The 20,293-nt window shown below is 36.4% G+C and overlaps 1 protein-coding gene across 1 annotated transcript; it reads right to left on the bottom strand.

Annotated features, from left to right (window-relative positions):
- Window positions 1-2,014: 2,014 nt before the first annotated feature.
- On the bottom strand, window positions 2,015-18,521 carry LOC121417620 (glycine N-methyltransferase-like). Its single transcript, XM_041611356.1, has 5 exons — window positions 18,361-18,521; window positions 14,978-15,093; window positions 12,271-12,521; window positions 8,074-8,210; window positions 2,015-2,177 (listed from the first exon to the last, which is right to left on the bottom strand). Exons 1-5 carry the CDS (start codon window positions 18,519-18,521, stop codon window positions 2,015-2,017), a joined length of 828 nt encoding a protein of 275 aa, XP_041467290.1.
- Window positions 18,522-20,293: the final 1,772 nt, after the last annotated feature.

Raw genomic sequence — 20,293 nt, 5'->3', positions numbered from 1 at the left:
CTGAAAGACTACGCTACATGTATATGTCCATGTTATCCAGCATTAATAAGATTATGGGGTCTTTATACTGTTTTTAAAATGTACAGTCAAATCTGGGTTAGTTGCCACCTGTCTATAGTTGTCAACTGCCTATAGTGACCACTAAAACCGCTGCTTCCCATGGAGGCAGATTGTGTGTATAAGCACCTGTCTATAGCAGCCACCTGTCTATAAAGGCCACATATTGTGTTTCCTTCGGGTGGTCACTATAGACAGGTTTCACTGTAATTCATAATTTTGAATAACTGGGTTTGGAGGAAAGACTATCATGCTATATTTTCATGGAATTCAACATTACCAAGAGTGTAGGATCTTTTTTTTTTCAATCATTTCTTATTTTGAAATAATCTGGTCTGGATGAATGTCTACACTTTATTTTCATGTTATTCAACATTAATAGATTGTGTGGTCTTTTTAAAAAGATTTGATGAATGTTTTGAATAACCCGAGAAATGTCTTTGCGCTATATGAATGCATTAATATAGGGTTTAGTTTTTAGTTTTAAGTAACCGGGTCGAGAGAAAAGACTTTGCATTTTTGTGCTACATGAGTGCATTATTATTGGGTGTATTTATTAGTTTTAAGTAACCAGGTCTGGATAAAGACTACGCTTGATTCTCAATTTACTCTTAGCGCATATATTTACAATAATACACCAAATAAGTTGAAACAACTACAGACATTAATTCCACCAGTCTTAATTAACTGGGTCTGGAGAAAAGACTAAGCTCGATTCTCATTTTTTTTTATTCCACCGGAATATCATCATATCTTAGTTTGGACTTATATAACAATTTTTTTAAATAACCGGGTCTGAAAAAATACTTTGGACATATTGTATAATTTGTTTAAAAACTGGGTCTGGAAAAAGACTTTGGACTTATATTTAAATTTTTTGATTAACCGGGTCTGGAAAAAAATTCCACTTTTGTGCTATATGAACGCATTACTATAGGGTTTAGTTTTAGTTTTAAGTAACCAGGTCTGGAGAAAAGACTAAGCTCGATTTTCATTTTTATTTCACTGGAATATCATTATTGTATCTTAGCGTGGACTAATATTGTAGTTTGTTAAACAACCGGGTCTGAAAAAAGACTTTGGACATATCTTATAATTTGTTTAACAACCAGGTCTGGAAAAAAAGACTTTGAACTTTTGTGCTATTTGAACGCATTACTATAGGGTTTAGTTTTTAGTTTTAAGTAACCGGGTCTGGAGAAAAGACTACGCTTGATTCTCAATTCACTCTTAGTGCATATATCCACAATATAAGCCGTAAAAGTTGCAAACAACAACAGAGACAATAATTCCACCAGTCTTAATTAGCTGGGTCTGGAGGAAAGACTAAGCTCGATTCTCATTTTCATTCCACTGGAATATCGTTATCGTATCTTAGTTTGGACTTATATTGTAATTTTCTTGAAATAACCGGGTCTGGAAAAAGACTTTGAACTTAAATCATAAGTTTTTTAAACACCCGGGTCTGGAAAAAAGACTCTGGACTGACATAATATTTTTTTAAACAACCGGGTCTGGAAAAAAGACTTTGGACTTATATAATAGTTTTTTAAACAACCGGGTCTGGAAAAGGACTTTGGACTTATCTCCAAGAAAGACTTTGCACTTTGTGCTATATGAAGGCATTACTATAGGATTTTAGTTTAGAACGGATTCGCCAAAAATCCCTTCAAATTTGTTACATTTGTGGGTAAAGTCATTATTACATTTGTGGGCGATCAAAAAATATTACATTTGTGGGTAAAGTGCATTATTACATTTGTGGGTGAAATTATTACATTTGTGGGTAAAGTGTTATTATATTTGTGGGCGTTATTACATTTGTGGGAAAAGTGTTATTATATTTGTGGGTGCAACAGGGGGGCGGGATTGTAAAAAATTTCCTCTGAGAAAAATCCCCCCCCCCCTCTGGAAAATCCTGGATCCGCCCCTGGCACAAGGTAAACTGATTACTGATTCATGTTGATTTGCGGAAGACATATTGATAATATGCCGGTAAATCCACCTCTCCACATGACTTGAAATCGGCAAACGTGTTGTATTCACAATCTTCCCCGAAAATCTCTTTTAGAAGACTTGTAAATTTCTGCGTCCGAATTGCTTGCAAAGGGATCGTCACTCTGTATAATTCATTTAAAAATATCATGAAGAAAAACTGAAATTAACATTTTGTAAAATATATGTTCACATTGTAATAATACATAGGATATGTCAGTCGGATTATAACTTATTTTCTGGAAACTTCTTTTAACATTATTTTCTTTCAGCCTTGCTATTGGTAATGCAGGCAGGCCGAAATATTGTTCTACAGTCAGGCTACACACATTAAATAGCAAAACAATGCATTTTTGTCAATTAATCGAGGTTAATCCAGAGAGTATATGCATTGTATATATATATATATATATATATATATTGTAAAGAAATGGGTGAAGAGAACAATGGTAGGCGTAGCTTCAATCAAGGTTCCCCAGAGCTATCTACCCTTTGGAAAAATTGGTGATGCCGAAAAAATGTCTCTGCCGGGAATCGAACCCGGGCCCCCAGGTTTGAACGCCGGTGCCTTGACCACTAGACCACAGGTTAGTTGCTAGGCTGAGCCCGATCCGACTTACCGTCAGATAGACAGATTTTTCGACACTATACCAATTATATTTTCCTTTGTCGGGTGAAGGTGAGTTTTGAACAATGACAAGCCGCCATGCCTCAGCTGGATCAAAGCTATTGCTTTGATACAGTACACGTATGAGAGAAGAAATACAAATGTGTAAAGCTTTACATTTACAACAGCTTTTTGGCAACTCTTTTTTTTAATTTAAATATTGTAAAAAAAGGGTGAAGAGAACAATTGTAGACGTAGCTTCAATGAACGTTCCCCAGAGCTATCTACCCTTTGGGAAAATTGAAGAGAAGAAATACAAATGTGTAAAGGTTTACATGTACAACAGCTTTTTGGATTGAAGCTACGCCTACCATTGTTCTCTTCACCCATTTCTTTACAATATTAAAAAAAAAAGATTTGCCAAAAAGCTGTTGTACATGTAAAGCTGTACACACACACACATACACACACACACACATATATATATACACATATATATATATATATATATATAATGCACCCCACAAAAAAAGAAACCGAGCGATGATTTATCATAATGTAACTTAATCACGAGTACAATAGACAAATGACCAGCCATTGTAAAGCTTAGAATCTATTGTTTCAGCTGGTACAATATCCAGGTTCAATATTTCGCATCCATTTGGCGGGGTTTTCAAGATTTCAACAAGAGAGTCGCCAAGGCGAGCACATAATACGCCCGTCTGTAACGCGGAAAATGGAGTTATTGGTCAAGCAAGAAAAGTGGAAGGTGGCAAATTCACTTTTAAACTTCTGACCTTAGAATTAATGTATAGAATTGTTAGATTCTATGCTAGTATCATACACACCAAATTATATGAGCTTAGGTTAAGTAAAACTAAAGTGATTGCATTTACAAGGATTTAAGAAGGGTAACATGAAAACATGTCCGTGTGACCTTGACCGTTGATCTTTTGACATCAAAATCATTAGGCTTCCCTGGATCTATGCAAGTATCATACACATTAAATAATATGAGCCTATAGGTTAAGTAAAACTGCAGTTATTGCGTTTACAAGGACCACAGAAGGGTTAGAAGAAAACGTGTCACTGTGACCTTGACCTTTGATCTTCTGACCTCAAAATGAAGGGCTTCCTGGGATTGACGCTAGTACCATACACACCAAATAATATAAGCCTACATTAAGTAAAACTGCAGTTATTGCGTATACAAGGACTGCAGAAGGGTTAGATGAAAACATGTCCCTGTGACCTTGACCTTTGACCTTTCAAACTGAAAAAAAATAATAGGCTTCCTGGGATACAAACTAATATCATACACACTAAATTATATTAGCCTAGGTTAAGTCACGCGACAATTATCGCACTTACAAGGAAAAGTTAACGGACGGACAGTATAGACGGACGGAAACCGAGCTTGAAACCGTAATACGTCCCGTCTAGGACGGGCGTATAAAAAGGAAATCCCATGTCTAAACAAATTCAACATCTGCTTTTTAAGTTGATAGCTAAATGGCAGAAAATGGTGAAGAAACAAAAGTTATGTCTCTTCGAAACATTAATTCTATTTCCGTAGTTTGCATAAACCCCATATGGCGGCCATCGTAAGAATAGTGCAAGGACTGGTCTGATCATAGCACTTTAAAAACTATGATTATGGCTATAACTTTATCTTACCATAAGCTTTATTTTAAATAAGAATGTAATTTAGATTTCACCACTGCTGACCTCCAGATGTCAATGACCTTAAGCTCAACGACCACTAAATTTCAGAAAATTGATGTTTAGCATCATTATTTCATGATGAATATGGCCATGATGCAAAAACTGACATTGGTTTTAGGTGCATCCTGATATTCTTGAAAAACATGTAAGTTTTATTAGTTTTGACCTTTGATCCTGTAGAGCTGGCAAAGGTCAACGACATTTGGCCTGAAGATAAAGATACGCAGTAAGGTTCTGGATTGCATTGTTTGTTGTATGCAGACGCCATTATCATTCTAAACCAAACCAGCTCCAATCTGCTTTAAACATGTTAAATGCAGTTAAAGATTATTGCTAGAAGTGGCAATTAGGCGTAATTACTAGCAAGACAATCGTTATCATGGTTATACAATCGATACATTTTCCAGAGGGACGGTGAGAAAATTTGTTCAACATAAGTGGTGAAGTTTTGCAGGTTGTGAATAGTTCTATCTATTTGGGAGTAAGATTTAAGTATAATGGTACGTTAAAATCAACCGGCACAAAGCAGGTATCCCAATTAAGAAAAGCAAGGTAGAGTTTATTACCAAAAGCAAAAAGATAGATACACAGTGTAAATTTGTTGATCAGATAATTTTACTAATATTGACTTATGGGTGTGTGAAGTATGAGGCTATGAAGATGATGCTCAGATACCTGCATACACACATTCATTTCAGTATGTCTGTGTGTATGTCCTGCAGGTTGCTGGTCTCTTTGAACACTTTTTCTTCCTTGTTTAATACCTTTTAATTGTTTGTACTTGTTAATATATGTATGCTTTTGTTACTTGTATGCAGGGCCCCTAAGAAAAACAGTGCTTAGTCCACTGATGGGGTTACCCTGGGTAAACAAAACGAAATAAAAGAAATAGATCGAAATATTTCACATAAAGTTTTTTAGAACGTGAATTTTACGCTACAGCCCGATAGTCCGCGGGTCCGTTAATAGTTTGCTTGTCTGATAGTCTGCGGCGTGTAAAATTATTTTCATTTTTTTCATTTATTGGTTTCGGCAACACTTTTTCATGAACATAACAAAGAAAATACAATAATAATATACATATAACTGACAAGCAAAACATACCCCAAAAAAATGCATTTTCTATTAAAACATCAATTATTAGAAGGTTGCAGGGGTTGCCACTATAAGCTAAGCTTGACTTGATCAGGATATAGTGAGATCAAATTCCATCGAGAGGGTCAAAAGGTCAAATGATACGAGACCACAGTGTACTATAACAATAACCCAAAGGGCAATATGGGCCCATTACAACTACTTTAAGAAAAATATTATCCCCATATTTTACCACCGGGGACTGTTCCGCCCCCCCCCCCGGAAATTCAAGGCGACTTTAAAAAAAAAATTGCATGTTGACATGGCGAGAAACGTTATCTTGCAAAGTCCAATTATAAAAAGTTATATGATATGTCAACATAGCGAGAAATATTATCTTGCCAAGTCGACTTAATAAGCTTATCATGTCGACATGGCGAAGTACGTTACGTGTATCTTGCCAAGTCGACTTTTCAAAAATTGCATGTTGACATGGCAAGATACGTTTTCTTGTCAAGTCCAATTATATAAAAAGTTATATGATATGTCGAAATGACGAGATACTTTATCTTTCCATGTCAACTTAATACGTTTATTATGTCGACATATACTGTAAAAGATGAAGAGCTAATTTAACACCTACATCTTGCATAGTGACTGCACTACGAGTGCAGATTTTCTCGTTTAAATTTGAACTCATAAATCAACACTCGTAGTGCAGTCACTATACGAGCACCGTGAGTGCTAAATTAGCACTTCATTTTTTACAGTGTAGAGAGATATGAAGTCTTATATTATAATTTTAAATCAAAACCTATGGTAAGATATAACACTGGTAAGAGTTTAGTGCTTTAATCATAATTGTTTGAAAGGGCTTTGATCAGATCAGGCTTTGTATACTAGTTCTACTACTAACAATAAACATGTACACGTATTATGATGGCAACCATTTTGTATTACTACTGGGATTTCCTTGCATTTTAGTATGTCATTTTGTAGACTTTAGTCAAAAAAAATATATTGCTATTTGTTTGGGGTTGACCAACAAAGTCAGTTATTTTCCCTAGACTATAAAGGAAATTATTGGAATTCAAGCCTTTTTTTTTCAAACAGCATAACTTTGTTAATTCTTGTCCGTTAGAGCAGATATTGATTTTTTAAATGTGATTTTCTTTTGGAAAATTAAAATACCGCCTGCCAAGTGACTTTTTGGTTTCCTTTCTTCAAATTGTTTTTGCTCAGTCATGCATGAATTCGGAATAATCTAAGTTATTACAAACGAAAGAGGAGACTCTCAGTTTTACAATGATCGGTCATTTGTCTATTGCATTGGCGATTAAGGCATAATAACTCATCGATACATCGCGGTTTCGTTTTTTGTGGGACACACTATACAGCTTCGGCCGCAATCCAAACTGTGGTATTTCACATACGACGGTGCAAACCCAATTTACAGAAAACCATATTTAAAGTTTACTACAAAATACACACTTTATTCCCTAGCCTTACAACACACACACGAAGAGGCACAACGTTCCAAAATAATGTGCCTTTCAGTTTTAGTATCATCTGGAGATGGTCTATCATGTCACGAAAATTTAGAACCTCATTCTCTGTAATTCATGAGATAATTGAATTGATAAAAACGACACTAGCCTCCAAATCCTTTGTAAATATAATCCCTAAAAGGGGACACAGATGCGCGACGTTCTTACGCGCGCTGAAGTTAATTTTCCACAAAATGACACTTGTCATGCTTGTGTTTGAAACACTGCTATGTTAAGATTAGATGTTCGTTCGATAATTTTTTAACATTGAAGGCAGATCTGGAGCAGATGCCTAGCCCTTGATTTGTGCATTTATTATTCTGTTAAACTTGACAATTGTTTGCCAATGGGCAGTTGAAAATGAAAAAAAAATCTTTATTTGCGCATTAACGGTCGCGTGTGCCACTTCGTTGATACGGCGGCGAATATTTGCTAAAGAAATACATTGGTGGAAGATCAAGACAATTGTTTGACATTGATTAAAATATTGCAAAAGAGCTTCATGCTTGTAATTATGGTTTGAGCAGTTTCAGCTGTACCTGTACAAAAAAGGCAATAGGGGATACAAGAACACTGACCGCGATCAGTCAAAACGTCGTAGCGCCTTGTCACGTGCAAAATTATTGTAGCGACGATACGACGGTTTGGCCAACCGCGCATTTCCATATCATGTGCGCGCAGCTGTTATTTGCTTTTCTACAGTACAGGAATCCAATGGGATTTGCGTAATTCATCAAACAATGCATAGCATCGCCCTGAAAATCCGCACATAGTTTCTGCCAAAATCCCAAAATCGTTTTTTGACCAAAATTGACTGATTTGACTGTTCGGATTAACAACGATAATTTATATCAAACTAATATGATAAATGTATATTTCAAACAATAATCTGGCAGAATATTATTACGATTTGAAGGAGCTCGGAGAAAAGCCTTTAGATCCACCACCAAACCGATCCTCTTGCCAACGAACATAGAGGGCGTTAATAATGACTATGTACCACTGATCTCTGATCAGTGCTATGTACACTGTAAAGTTTTGACGCCCTCTACGTTCGTTGCCCCTTACCTTTCAACGATCCCCTTGGATAGAAGAGAATCCTGTCGATCACTGTGTTCCTGGATCATATCATATGAGATATTTGCAGCAAACGGGTTTCCTTCATATGTAAGAAGCTGGGACTCCATATTAGCAATGGTATTGTGCTACAGAAAAGGAAAAAGGGGGAACAAACTGGACATAATTGACTAATGATCATCATATTTAATGTCAATTTTGTCAGAATTTACCATTTTCATTCAAAATAAAGTATATAGATATGTACGATACAAATACATGTATTTCATAATGAAGTAAATCGGAATACAAAGATGATTCGAAAAAAAATCAAAATTTTATCGAACTCGATTATGAAATAATAAATGGCCCATTACCATGATTACATTTGGGCCCCGTTGTACAAAGAGTTACGATTGATCCAGGCAATCGGAACTCTATGGAAATCCATCAGTGTCATAATTTTTTCTACAGGAAATTTGCAAAATGTCCTTTGTAATCAAAAAGAGAACACTTTAAATTGTCAAGAAATCAATGAATTTATGGATATGGATTCATATCTAGATTTTTTTAAAACAAACATGCATTTCATATGTTGACATTGCTGGCTTTCCATAGTTGCGATTGATTGGATCAATCGTAACTCTTTGTACAATGGGGCCCTGGTTGACGCGTCCAGTCAGGCAATCGCGTAACCAGAACGTTCGAGAAATGGGTTCCTTATAATAATTCTGGAAACATCGGATCCAGTTTACCCGACCTTCGTATAATGGGCTATAGGCCTATTATATTTTCAAACAAGTGGAGCATCTCTTACACCATTCAATATAACAGAAGTGCTGACTTTGACAAAAATACTATTGAATAGTTATTAAAAAAAACAATTCATATGATAATAATATACTATTCCTTAATTTGTACTCAATATATATTTCTGAAAATTGAGTTTTCAAGTCTGAGACATTATAAGTTTGTGAAAAAAATACTATCCAAATTTAGTTGCTCTACCCCGGTTTTGAGCACTTTTGGGAACCTCAACCAATCCCATACCAAGTTATATGCATATTTCAATACTTTAATTTTACGCCCGATAAAATGTGAAAACTTGATATGAAAGTAACATCACTTAGAGTATAGTGCTTTAATAATTCTCGTTTGATCAATATCAACCAGCTTATTGTTCTGGATGCCTTCCCTTTTAATCTTCTGATTTAGGTGGAGAAATGCTAAATTAGTTGTAATAACCGAAAATCGCTTATTGAGTCAATTATAGAAAGTCAGCAGGAATGACGACAATTTACTTCCTGTCAATTAACTTTTCTGTCATTTTTGGCAATATAAACATGAAAATGAATAGTAATGCAACATTCGCGTTTCAATTTGACATTTTAAATAAACAGTCAGGGAAACTCCCGCTTTTCCGAGATCGTTTGAAATGTCCCTTTTTCGAGATAGTTGCGTTCACCGAAGCGTGAATCACCACTGAAAACCTTCGCCCTGTGTCGTCTTTCTCGGCTGTTTTCAGACCCTTATGTATGTGTGCGAACACTCGGTAAGAGCGGTGAAAATGTGTACGAGTGTATACAACCATAGAGCTGTTAGCTCCATGATACAACCGTGCATTCTTCTGGACATTCCCGACCTTTCGTTTGAGGACGCGGACGCTTATTTACAACGGTAGTTGACTTTGGAAGGGACTTTTTGGGCCCGTCATCATGGTCGTAAAACTCAGTCCTGCAATGCAAATTGTGTGACATGAGATTTTTTTTTCGTTTCGCATCTGCGACGGAAACATTCAATATGCGTTTCGTGTGCAAAATTCTGGTTGCTACTATGGTAACAGCGATTTATCCGATTGAGGACGACTTTCCAAAGCCACATTTGACTCCTCCTAGAGCTCGAGAGGCCGCCCGGGGGGCCCACTTCCATTGATTAGTGGATACCAGTAGCGACCACCCGTAAAAGGGGACAGAGTGGGCAGGTACGTTACGTATATAGGCCTATGTAACGTTATAAGGGTGTCAAAACAATGTTTAAAATGCTGAAATAAGGGATATATATTCAATACTTGTAGGGTTTCACAAGCCAAATACTTGTTAAGAGATGCATTTTCATAATCTGGAAAAGAATTGCTTCCCTCGTTTAGCATGTTTAGGGTACTTTTCGAAACCCCATGGTCGTGCCTGGTATCCACTCATCAATGGAAGTGGTCCCCCCGGAATTTGAATCTAATCCCCATTTCTGGGGAATGTAAAACATAATGCCCCTCACATCGTGTGCGAGAGGCATATCGTTTGTGTATAAGGAGTAAACAAAAGAAACAAAGAAACAAAAGAAACAAAAGGAAACGAGTTCAAAGGTATCGCTTATGATGTGTACATATCAACGCATGCGAAATGTTCGGCTGGAGAGGTTGATCTTATCCATGAAATCAATTGCCAGTGATCCACCAATAATCCACATTAAATGTAATATCGATTCGATGGACTGTAATGATCTATATTTAAGCCTTCATTCAGTAAGTTTTTCCTCACTCAATATGTTCTCGATTTGTTTGAAAAACCACTTTATTCTCCATGTCATAAATCTATTTTAGGTCCTGCATTTTGAATATCTCCAGCCATCAGTCGTATACATGCATGTATGCGGTACGGGTGTCGCGGAAAGGGATTTTGCACACGAAAAGCAGATTTGTAGGGCCTGTAACCCCCCTGTTACACAAAGCTTAGCATTGATCGTAGAGCAGTTTTCTACGTTTGATTCTATTGACTGTAATGCACAATCAATCTTAAAAACCAAGTGTATGATTAAGCGTTAACTTTTGTGTTAGGGGACCCTAATACTAGCGTCCGTGATGATTGCGAAAGGTCCCAATTGTTATCTTTAGAACATGTGCCTCTCTCTCCCCCTCTCTCTCTTTCTCTCTCTTATTTATTGTCAAGCATTCAATTTGATTTTCGTTCATCACTTACCCTTAATCCTGACGTTAAATGTACCGTAATTAGACCATATTTTTGGATCCACCGTCATATCCGTAATATCCAACTTTCATGTTAATTCCACCTCAGCATTCATCTTCAGCTTATGATCTGATGCACAATCTATAATCAATTCATTATAATATTATTTTCACTACAAGTGCCGGCGGAAGTCATGGAAATTATTAAGTCGATATGCAATTTCAAAACATGCCGAATACAGGTCTGTCATAAAACAATCATTGGCTGGTTGACGAAGCCAACAAATTGGAAAAAAGTATACTGTATTCACCTTCAAAACATACATACTGCAAAGTATTGGGGCTAGCGGTCACCAAATCAAGTGCATTATAAAAGTCTGCCTGTTAGCTCGATCCATGTCCAAACTTCCCTCAAACGTCCAGCCCAGATGAGAATAATTATCACGATGTCATTATGATCATGACCATTCTCCATTCGACATGATCCATGCTAGCAGTGAACAGGTGTGAGATCAATGGTTTAGATTATGAACATTATCGAGAACTGCATATCCATTTTCCATAGCACTAAACCGCCGGAGAGCTGGTTAGAGGTTATTACCATAGAAACGAATATATTTTCCGAGTCTTTCTTATCATATATTACGTAATGCCGTACCCAAAATAACTTTCAGCATGATCATGGAATGTCCATGGTAGTACCATAGCTCTATGCACACTTTGTACACACACACACACATCACACTTTCGGCTACAACATGTAGCGGAGTATCGCGGCACAAAGGCTGAACGCAGAGACTAACCTCCTCTAACGAGAACTTTTGCTTGCATTTTTTCAGCATAAATGTGTCTTCTTTCTTCAATAGCGTCTAAGCACCACGGTGGCGAATTCTATTTTTTGGAATATAGATGAGAAATTTAGTTTTCTTTAACATATTTGAAAATAAAAATCCGCCACCGTGGTGCTTTTTTATATGAATTTTTTAGTGAGGGTATGTCAAAAAACCCCATTCACTTTGTACAGGAAAGCTATTCGGTGAGATCCTGAAAGATTACGTCATGCGACCACAAATCCCTGTTTATCGAGATTCTGTCGCTCTCGCAAAAGCGGGAGTTTCCTTGACTGATAAAGGGTAAACAGGAAAGCAAATATCAAGTAAATTAATGGATTTTGCGAAAGTTGTAAAAAAATCTATATTGTAAAAGAAATACACAAACTATGCCTTGAAATAAAATGTACAAAACTATACCTTGTAATAAACGAGCTTGTTGACTGGTGTGCCTTGGTCTATGACGGCATCCATGTTCCTATGGTCGATTAGGAGAATCCCACCAGGTTTCAACATTGATTTGAAATTTTCGAAACTCTGACGATAGAGGGCCAGTTCTGGTGTTTCATCAATGAGACAGATAATGGAACTTGAAACACACAACACTGCATCAAATGTTCCAAGCCCGTGGAGATCGTCTCTTAGAGATAACCAATTAGCTTTTAATATTTCTGTAAAATAAACAAACATAACATGACATAAACAAACCATCACAAACAAACATTGCTTGGCTAAGAGAGTAGATGCCCGTGTTGCACTGCTCTCAATCGGCATTTTGGATGGTTTCTTTACAATCACATATATACTAGCTACGCATGTTGGGGATGATATTTTTAATTTTAAAAATGTTAATTTACCTCAACTTTTTGCTTCGAAAAAAGTTTTATCGTAATTTAAAAATAATACGAGGTGTTACAATATTTTTATATAGATAAATATTTCCCCGAGTTTCGTAATTTTGTCAAAATAATGAGATAGAAATTATATCTAACAGAACGAGTGACAATTTATCCCAGCCACGTGAAGTTTATCGTCGGTGCATATCGTCTGCTGCTATTCGTTGAGTTGATTTGCCTTCAGGTTAGGATATATTCACTTGTTTGTATGTACAGTTTTTTTCATTATATTTCCTTCTTTAGAGTAAATTGACAGAGGGAAGAGACTCTGTCTAGATAGTCAGGCTGGAATTCATTTTCATGGATTTATTTTGGCCCGCGGTACGTGTAGCTAGCACTAGCAGCTGCATGAGTTGGTAACGAATCGGCATGCAATTTAAATTGTCCGTCTCATGACATCATAGGCGTATTTACCTCCACGTCACTAGAGTTAGAAACTTCATCATCATTCTCTTCATCTTCAAAATCATCAATTTGGAAATCCAAAATCTAGATAAACTTTGGGGTTTTCTTTCATTTCGTGATCGAAGTATTCAGTGACAGTGTGGAGAAAACGTATCCTCGCAACAGATTTTGCATGGAAGTGGAGCTTGACGTGAGAGAGCCAATCACGTCTCTCGTACACTCATACCGTCATCAAAAATCGCCAATTTCGCGAACGTAATTGTGCGTGTTTGAAGCATTCAGAGAGGGAACTTTAAGCTATCAATTTAGTGGCTTTCTTCGGGCTCCATGATAGATGATGTACACCATCGTGTTCTTCTAATTTTCCCATTTAATTTGATATACAATTTTTCATTTTTATGATTTTCATTATCTTTCCACTTTAAATCAAGATGCCCCAGAGCTATCAACTGGATCAAAGCTATTTTTTAAAATACAGTACATGTATGAGACAAGGTTAAACACGAGATTTATTCACATTATTCATGTTATATATAACCAATACTCCCTTTTAGTGGTGGGTCAGCAGAGCAAAGCACCACCTTCCCCACTTGTAACAGAAAAAAGAAAGGAAGAAAGAAAAACGAGAAAAAAGTTGCTTAATTACTGGTTACACTTTTCCTTCGGACATACTTGGTCTAAATTCAAGTAGAACCCTTCTCTGGTGCCTTAGAAGCAGCCCTTCAAGCATGCTTGTTTTCTCTATTTGAGAGCCATTGCTTTTAGATACAGTAGGCTACAATTGTATGGAACAAATTATACAAATGTGAGAAAATATTCCTCTATAACATCTTTGGCAACTCTTGTATTAAAATATGTTCTTAAAGAAATAAAAAAACAAGCTTCCTCAGAGCTATCTGCCCTTTTTGGAAAAAAGTGGTGATGTTGAAAAATGCCTCTGCCGGTAATCGGTGAAATTCACTTTGATGATTTCCCAGTGCATTTTGGCCTCCCACAAGGATTATGATTGGGTCCCCTGTTATTTACAATTTACAGTACCGATCTCATTTCAAATGTTCAACGGGCTTTCCTGAGATATCTAGTCACTGCTCTGCCGATGACAAACATCTCTAGAAAATAGCATTAACAATATGCTAATTGTGCTAAAAGCACTTCTTGGTTAGTCTGCTATGCAATGCAGACTCTGAATGGCTCGTGAAGTGGGATCTGCAGCTGGTTCACGAACCAGCCTGAAAGGGCGAGCGAAGCGAGCCATTCGAGCTCCAGTAGACCTAGTCTGCTATGCAGACTCCTTGAATCAGCTGTGATACACACACTGCAGATGTGGGTCTACAGTTGTAGACTACTTCTTAGTCAAGCTCCCGGTTACAATACAAATCCATTGAGGTGAAACAAAACGTAATCACGGTCGCAATTTGCGCAGTTCAACGAATCATCTGCCTTTACAGATCATTTAAAACTAAAGTAACTCAAGGTAACCGAAAATTTGCTTGCGTATCCTCAAAGCTCTACAATACACCCTGGAAGTTAGGCAAGCACCACCCGTAAGAAATTTTAAATCGAACTCAAAACACATGATTTTAATTAATAATAAGCATTTTAAGAGACCGATGAAGTGCAATATATGTATTGTTTAGTGAATAGATTCTGCACTCTATAAATGAGTTTATTATTATTATTACGTTAATAACATTATGCCCTCTTCTACTAACTGACATGGACTGAAATCTGCAAATGTATCAGGCTGCAATCGCCTGTTTTATCGCAGGTTCTTCCGAGATTATTACTATTCTATCCCTGACAAGAATGTCAACCATTATACTTACCCCAGTTTTCAATTTGCTTCTCCTTTTTAACTTGTCTTGCGTAGTTAACCATTTGCTGGGAGTCATCCGAACTAGTGACATGAAAGCCTTTCTCCAAGAGCAACAAGGAATCCCCACTAATAGTGTAAATTAGAGAGAATGGCATTCTTTTCTTTAATTATCAATCTTACCGTTAGTTTACACTAAAAAATAAAATTATGATTTAAATTAAATCTTTATCGGCCTATTGATAAAGAACAGCAGAACATTCGGTTTGATTTTGAGCCTAAGGATTTGTTTAATATGAAACTTAAAATATTTAAATTCATTTTTTTTATTTAGCTGTAAATCAAAATATGATTTTAAATTCAATTCCACGATGCCAAGTCTTAATGTAATGTTCGAATTTTCATTATTCACAACCGATCGGGATTTATGTTACATGATAATCCTTAAAAGTAATGGTGCATAAAAATATATGAGTGATCGTAGGGACAGTATATACTTATGATATAGAAATATAACAATAGGTTATATGTTTACCCTATGAAAAATAGCAAAGAAGCAAAGGGATAACTTTAAACGCATTTATCCCAAAACCCATTCTTTCTGCTGAAAGTGCTTCCAGGCCAGTTCGTAAAAACGCTGACGATATAAAGAGCAGTGACGCATCCGGGGGGGGGGGGCAAAGTGGAATGTGCCCCCGGCGTCTCTCTCAGGCGCGCGCTAAAAAAAGAACAGAGGTGCAAAAGAAAATGGAAATAACGAACGAAGAGAAAAGGCATACAGGCGCAGAGAAAGAATACCACTGATGGGGATTAATACCCCATCCTTTGCTATCACAATGATAATACACTTTCCAACACATTTCAAAAATGAACCTCGCTTGACTTTACCCAGGAATGTCCTTAATCTATATCCTTTTCAAAACAAATATAACTTTTTCATCTGCATGTTTGCATTGTGATACGTTGCTCTTCGTTTATCATTATTATGAAATACATATTTTGTACTCGCTGAATTGTCAAAGCTTTTCATCACGCGCAGATAAAAGGGAGAAACACGTCATTTTCTTCCAGTTTTGCTATCAATAAATTGTTTTTTTTTTAGAATATCTTTCAGTTTGCGTTTCGTGATCGCATTAGTGTTGCATGACGTTAATGATTAACAGCAGTGCTTGAAATATCCAGCATTACGATATGAATATAAAAAAGGCTCGAGCTTCGCCCTCGTATTAGGTCGATTTATTGAAATACTATAATCTTAATGGAATGCTAAAAAGAGACTTTGTATAATGTTCTCTTTTCAGGTCTGAATATCAATAATATGTTTATGATTACAATAAAGAAATTAACAGCCTTTTCCGTCTAAACGGCTTATCATTGAAAAATATTCGCACTTCGGTTGATCTTATTTTGACTGGTCGTGTGTTTGTCAAGTATAGTTTAGGTATATTTGCTTCCATGAAGACTACATATGGACATGACAAAAAAAATTATCACCTCTATCAAACACCTTGCACTTTTGTAATGTAATATTGAAACTCTGTCTTATCCGGAATTGTAGCTTGCAATCATTTTTAAGTATGTTGATGTTTTTCTGGTTCTCATTTTTTAAATTTCCGTACTTATTATTACTTGTATACTTTATCATTACGCATATACTCTTTTTTTTCTCTATTTACTGCATTTGTCTGGAAGTGTGTGTGTGTATGTGTATTGTGCGATAAATTCCTAATTCTATTAGTTCAAGTCAATCTGTTCATGGTGGAGATATTTTTAATTGCAACTATTTTCATCTCCAAGTTTTCATGAAGATTATGATAGTGAGCTCGCCAAAGAGTTGAATGTATACTACCTGAGAAATTCGATAGTTGCATTAATATTATTAAGTTAAATGAAATAAGAGACGTATTTCCACGCATACATGTAAACTGTAGAAATATATTTTTAAACATGTGTTTCTCAATTTTCTTAACATTATGAAACAAATTTAAGTTTACATTTTTAATGAATATTAATATGCACGTTACTTGTGGGCGGGGGGTCTTGTCTAAAACACTTTTCTTGGATCATTTGGACTTGGGTCATTCTCATGGTGGACTTCTGTCGTACTAAATGCAGTAAAAATGATGCACAAGTGATTTTTTATATATCAGACAAAAAGCGGCCCTTAGTTTTGGGTATTTTAAGATTTTTTATTGGCTGATGTGTTTTGGATGAGCGAGTTGGTGTGGGTGTTAAATGTGAGGACATGTGCGTGTGTTGCAGATACTAAAAAAAAAGGTTGGCAAAATGACGTATTATTCATGTTTTACAGTTATCTCTTCCTCCGTCCATGACATCAAGAAGTCTTACAAACAACAGTTCATGAAGGGGGGGGGGTATCGTCCCTCCCTTTTAATTATTGATTTTTCTGTTAAATAAAAAATCAAGAAAATACAGAGGGTGTCCCAAATTAAGTTCAGGTTGGGGTGTAAATTGAGTGAAACATTTTCCTTAGCAAATACCTTTAATCCAAGCTTTTGAAAAGGGCACAGTTTTTTTTTTCGTTTTATTACATGTCAGTATTTTTTTTCGAGGGGGGGGGTGGGGTTCTCAAAAAGTTACATTTTATATGTGTTGTGAGCAAATTAAAAAAATATATATTAATCCTGAATCTGTCCATGTATGTTCCACGTCAACACACGCACATCAGCAAGTGAATTATATATATTTATTTTATTTTACTCTATCCCATCAAAACATTCCTCACACACCCTCTGAATACACACGTTTGGCAAAAAAATATTATTTTATTAAAAATGGCCGCCATAGACACCTGTATTCTATATTAGGCCCTATATACAGTATGAATGGGGAAAACTAAATTTCACAAAAGTAGCACTGAATGCAATTAATTATGATTTTTAGTGACATAATGAATGAAGACATAATTGCTAACAAAATGTATAATTTGTTATGTCACGTAATGTATGTAATAAATGAAGCATTTTAATATTCAAAAAGTCACCAAAAATTTGGCATTAAGAGAGCAACGGGAACTTCTCCTTTATTTGACAAAAAAGAAAGAAAATAAAACAGTAAAGCTATAGCCTGTTTCCCATTTCTCCCTTTACTTTTTCTACTTTTCCCTCCTTTTTCGGATGGGGAAGGCGATTTGGAGGGGGCGACTGCCCCTATCGCCCCCCCCCCCTCCTGGCTACGAGCCTGATGCAGAGACCCTAAAACACCTTTCCTCAACATTTGATTGTATAGGCCTACCCAAAGTACATAACCTGGGTCTGTATGTGACCAAGTTCATGCACCGGTATTAAATATATTGCTCCGATCAGTGGATTGAATGTCATATAAAAGCAGACAGTCATTATTACACAATATTTAAATAAATATCCTTTTACTCACCCAGTGCCGCAGGCAGCCTCTAAGATACGGTGGCATTGATAACCTTCTAGTTGTTCTAGCATCCACCTTTTAAATCTTTCTGAACGTTCATATTTGACGCCAAATTTTATTATAATATCTTTGTCTTCAAATGGGTTGGCTAAAATTGAAGAACCTGGCATGTTAACTCAACGGTTGATTTTAGTAAACGGAAATAATATTTATCTTATTAGTATTATTATTATTCTATAAACAGCGCAGACCGGTGTGGAAGAATGTTAACCTATTGCCCGCTTCGTTCGACTAAAGAAAGGTGCGTTGGACTGCCAATTTCGACTCGAGTGATAGTTGCGACTTATCGTCTCGGCGACGCGGCCACTTCAGCGGTCAAGTGCAAAACAGCGACCTATCGATCCGATTTGGGATGAAGTTTTTTGCAAACGTCACGTCGAGAGCCAGAAAAGCAGAGCCACATGGGTCTGGCTGTATACATGTAGAGCCGAGCGCGAGAGCTCAGCGTTATGGATCCTGCTCAGCCAATCGCCGCGCCTGTACAATAGTTCCCTTTCTATTTAGTAGATTTGTTAAGAGGTTGAACGCTGCATTTTTTAGTACAAATGTCCCACTTGGCACAAATGTTCCTTGAGTCAAAAGAAAAAGATTCATCCAAAGAGACACGCTGTATCTATGCAAATAAGCAAGTAATTTGCATAAATTTGCATATTATGTCGATATGGTATAAACAAGTAATTCAGAATATATATTTCACCAGAACTGCCCTAAAATTGGAAATAAAGACTTAGGGTGAGACAGGGAAGAAAATTGTCTAAAAATAATTGGGATATCCTAGTTTATTATTACCTAATTTACATAAATTATGCAAATTATAATTTAAAACAGAGTATTTTTTTCAAGAATCCTAAACTGTTTTATAAATAACAGCAATTAATACAAAATGTCAACATTCTACATGAAAGAGAATATATTAGCGAAAACATCGATATGCTTCATGACAGTATTAGTGTCTTAATTTGCTTAGAAAGAGGGCAAATATGTCAAAATGTATGACGTGATATTGCGCTAAAACGTGACCAAAACAACCTCTATGTCACAGTCACACTCACGAATCGGACAATAAAGCGATCAATGGTATGTCATTCGAGATAACACAATCTCAACACAATAGCTTCCATCGGCTTCTCGTATCGCTTTTGTTGGTGTGTCTGCCACAACGTAATCTATGATACATACGGGTAAAATGCATTTCGGTATCGGTAAAACACTATTAATTTTGTTTTATTTGTCTATAATTTGTTTCTCTTGGAAAATTTACAAGAGACATTGCTTTGCAGGTTACTGTTTAATGAAGCTCCGGCACATGAATCATGAGGAATGTACCCCACCTCAATCCATATATTAACTTTTTTTTTAATATATATCTTTTGGAGACCCCAAAGTGGCAATACTGCATCTCCCCGACATTCCCGCTACTTTACAAAACCAGTTTGATTTGTATTATCAACTTGGAAAACACAGATATATGGGACATCAGACAACATGATTCCTGAAAAAAAAGTTTGATTATTTTTGTTTATTTAAGCCCACGGGAGCCCTCCGAATTTACCCCATCCCCTCTCCGTATTTCGACTTTAAATAAAAAAATATATATATCATGTTTTAAAGCCATCGGCAAGGCAAATTGCGGTTTTTTGGTATAATAAAGCGACTTTTATATCTATATTTTTATATTTACATTCATCAACCGGTGTGTTGGCTCAGTTGGTAGAGCGTCCGTCTCACAACCGGGAGGGCGGGGTTCAAACACCGGCCGCGTCAGACCAAAAGACGTTAAAAGATGGGAGTTGCTGCCACCCTGTTTGGCGTTCAACAATTAAAGGGATAGAGCCTCGTCGATCTGGCGCTGCACGGTGGCTGCCGGGCCCACGATCAATTG

The sequence above is a fragment of the Lytechinus variegatus genome, chromosome 6, assembly GCF_018143015.1.
Source record: "Lytechinus variegatus isolate NC3 chromosome 6, Lvar_3.0, whole genome shotgun sequence".
NCBI lineage: Eukaryota > Metazoa > Echinodermata > Echinoidea > Temnopleuroida > Toxopneustidae > Lytechinus > Lytechinus variegatus.
The sequence above is the reverse complement of the archived record's forward strand: the minus strand, read 5'-3'. Positions and strand labels throughout refer to the sequence as shown.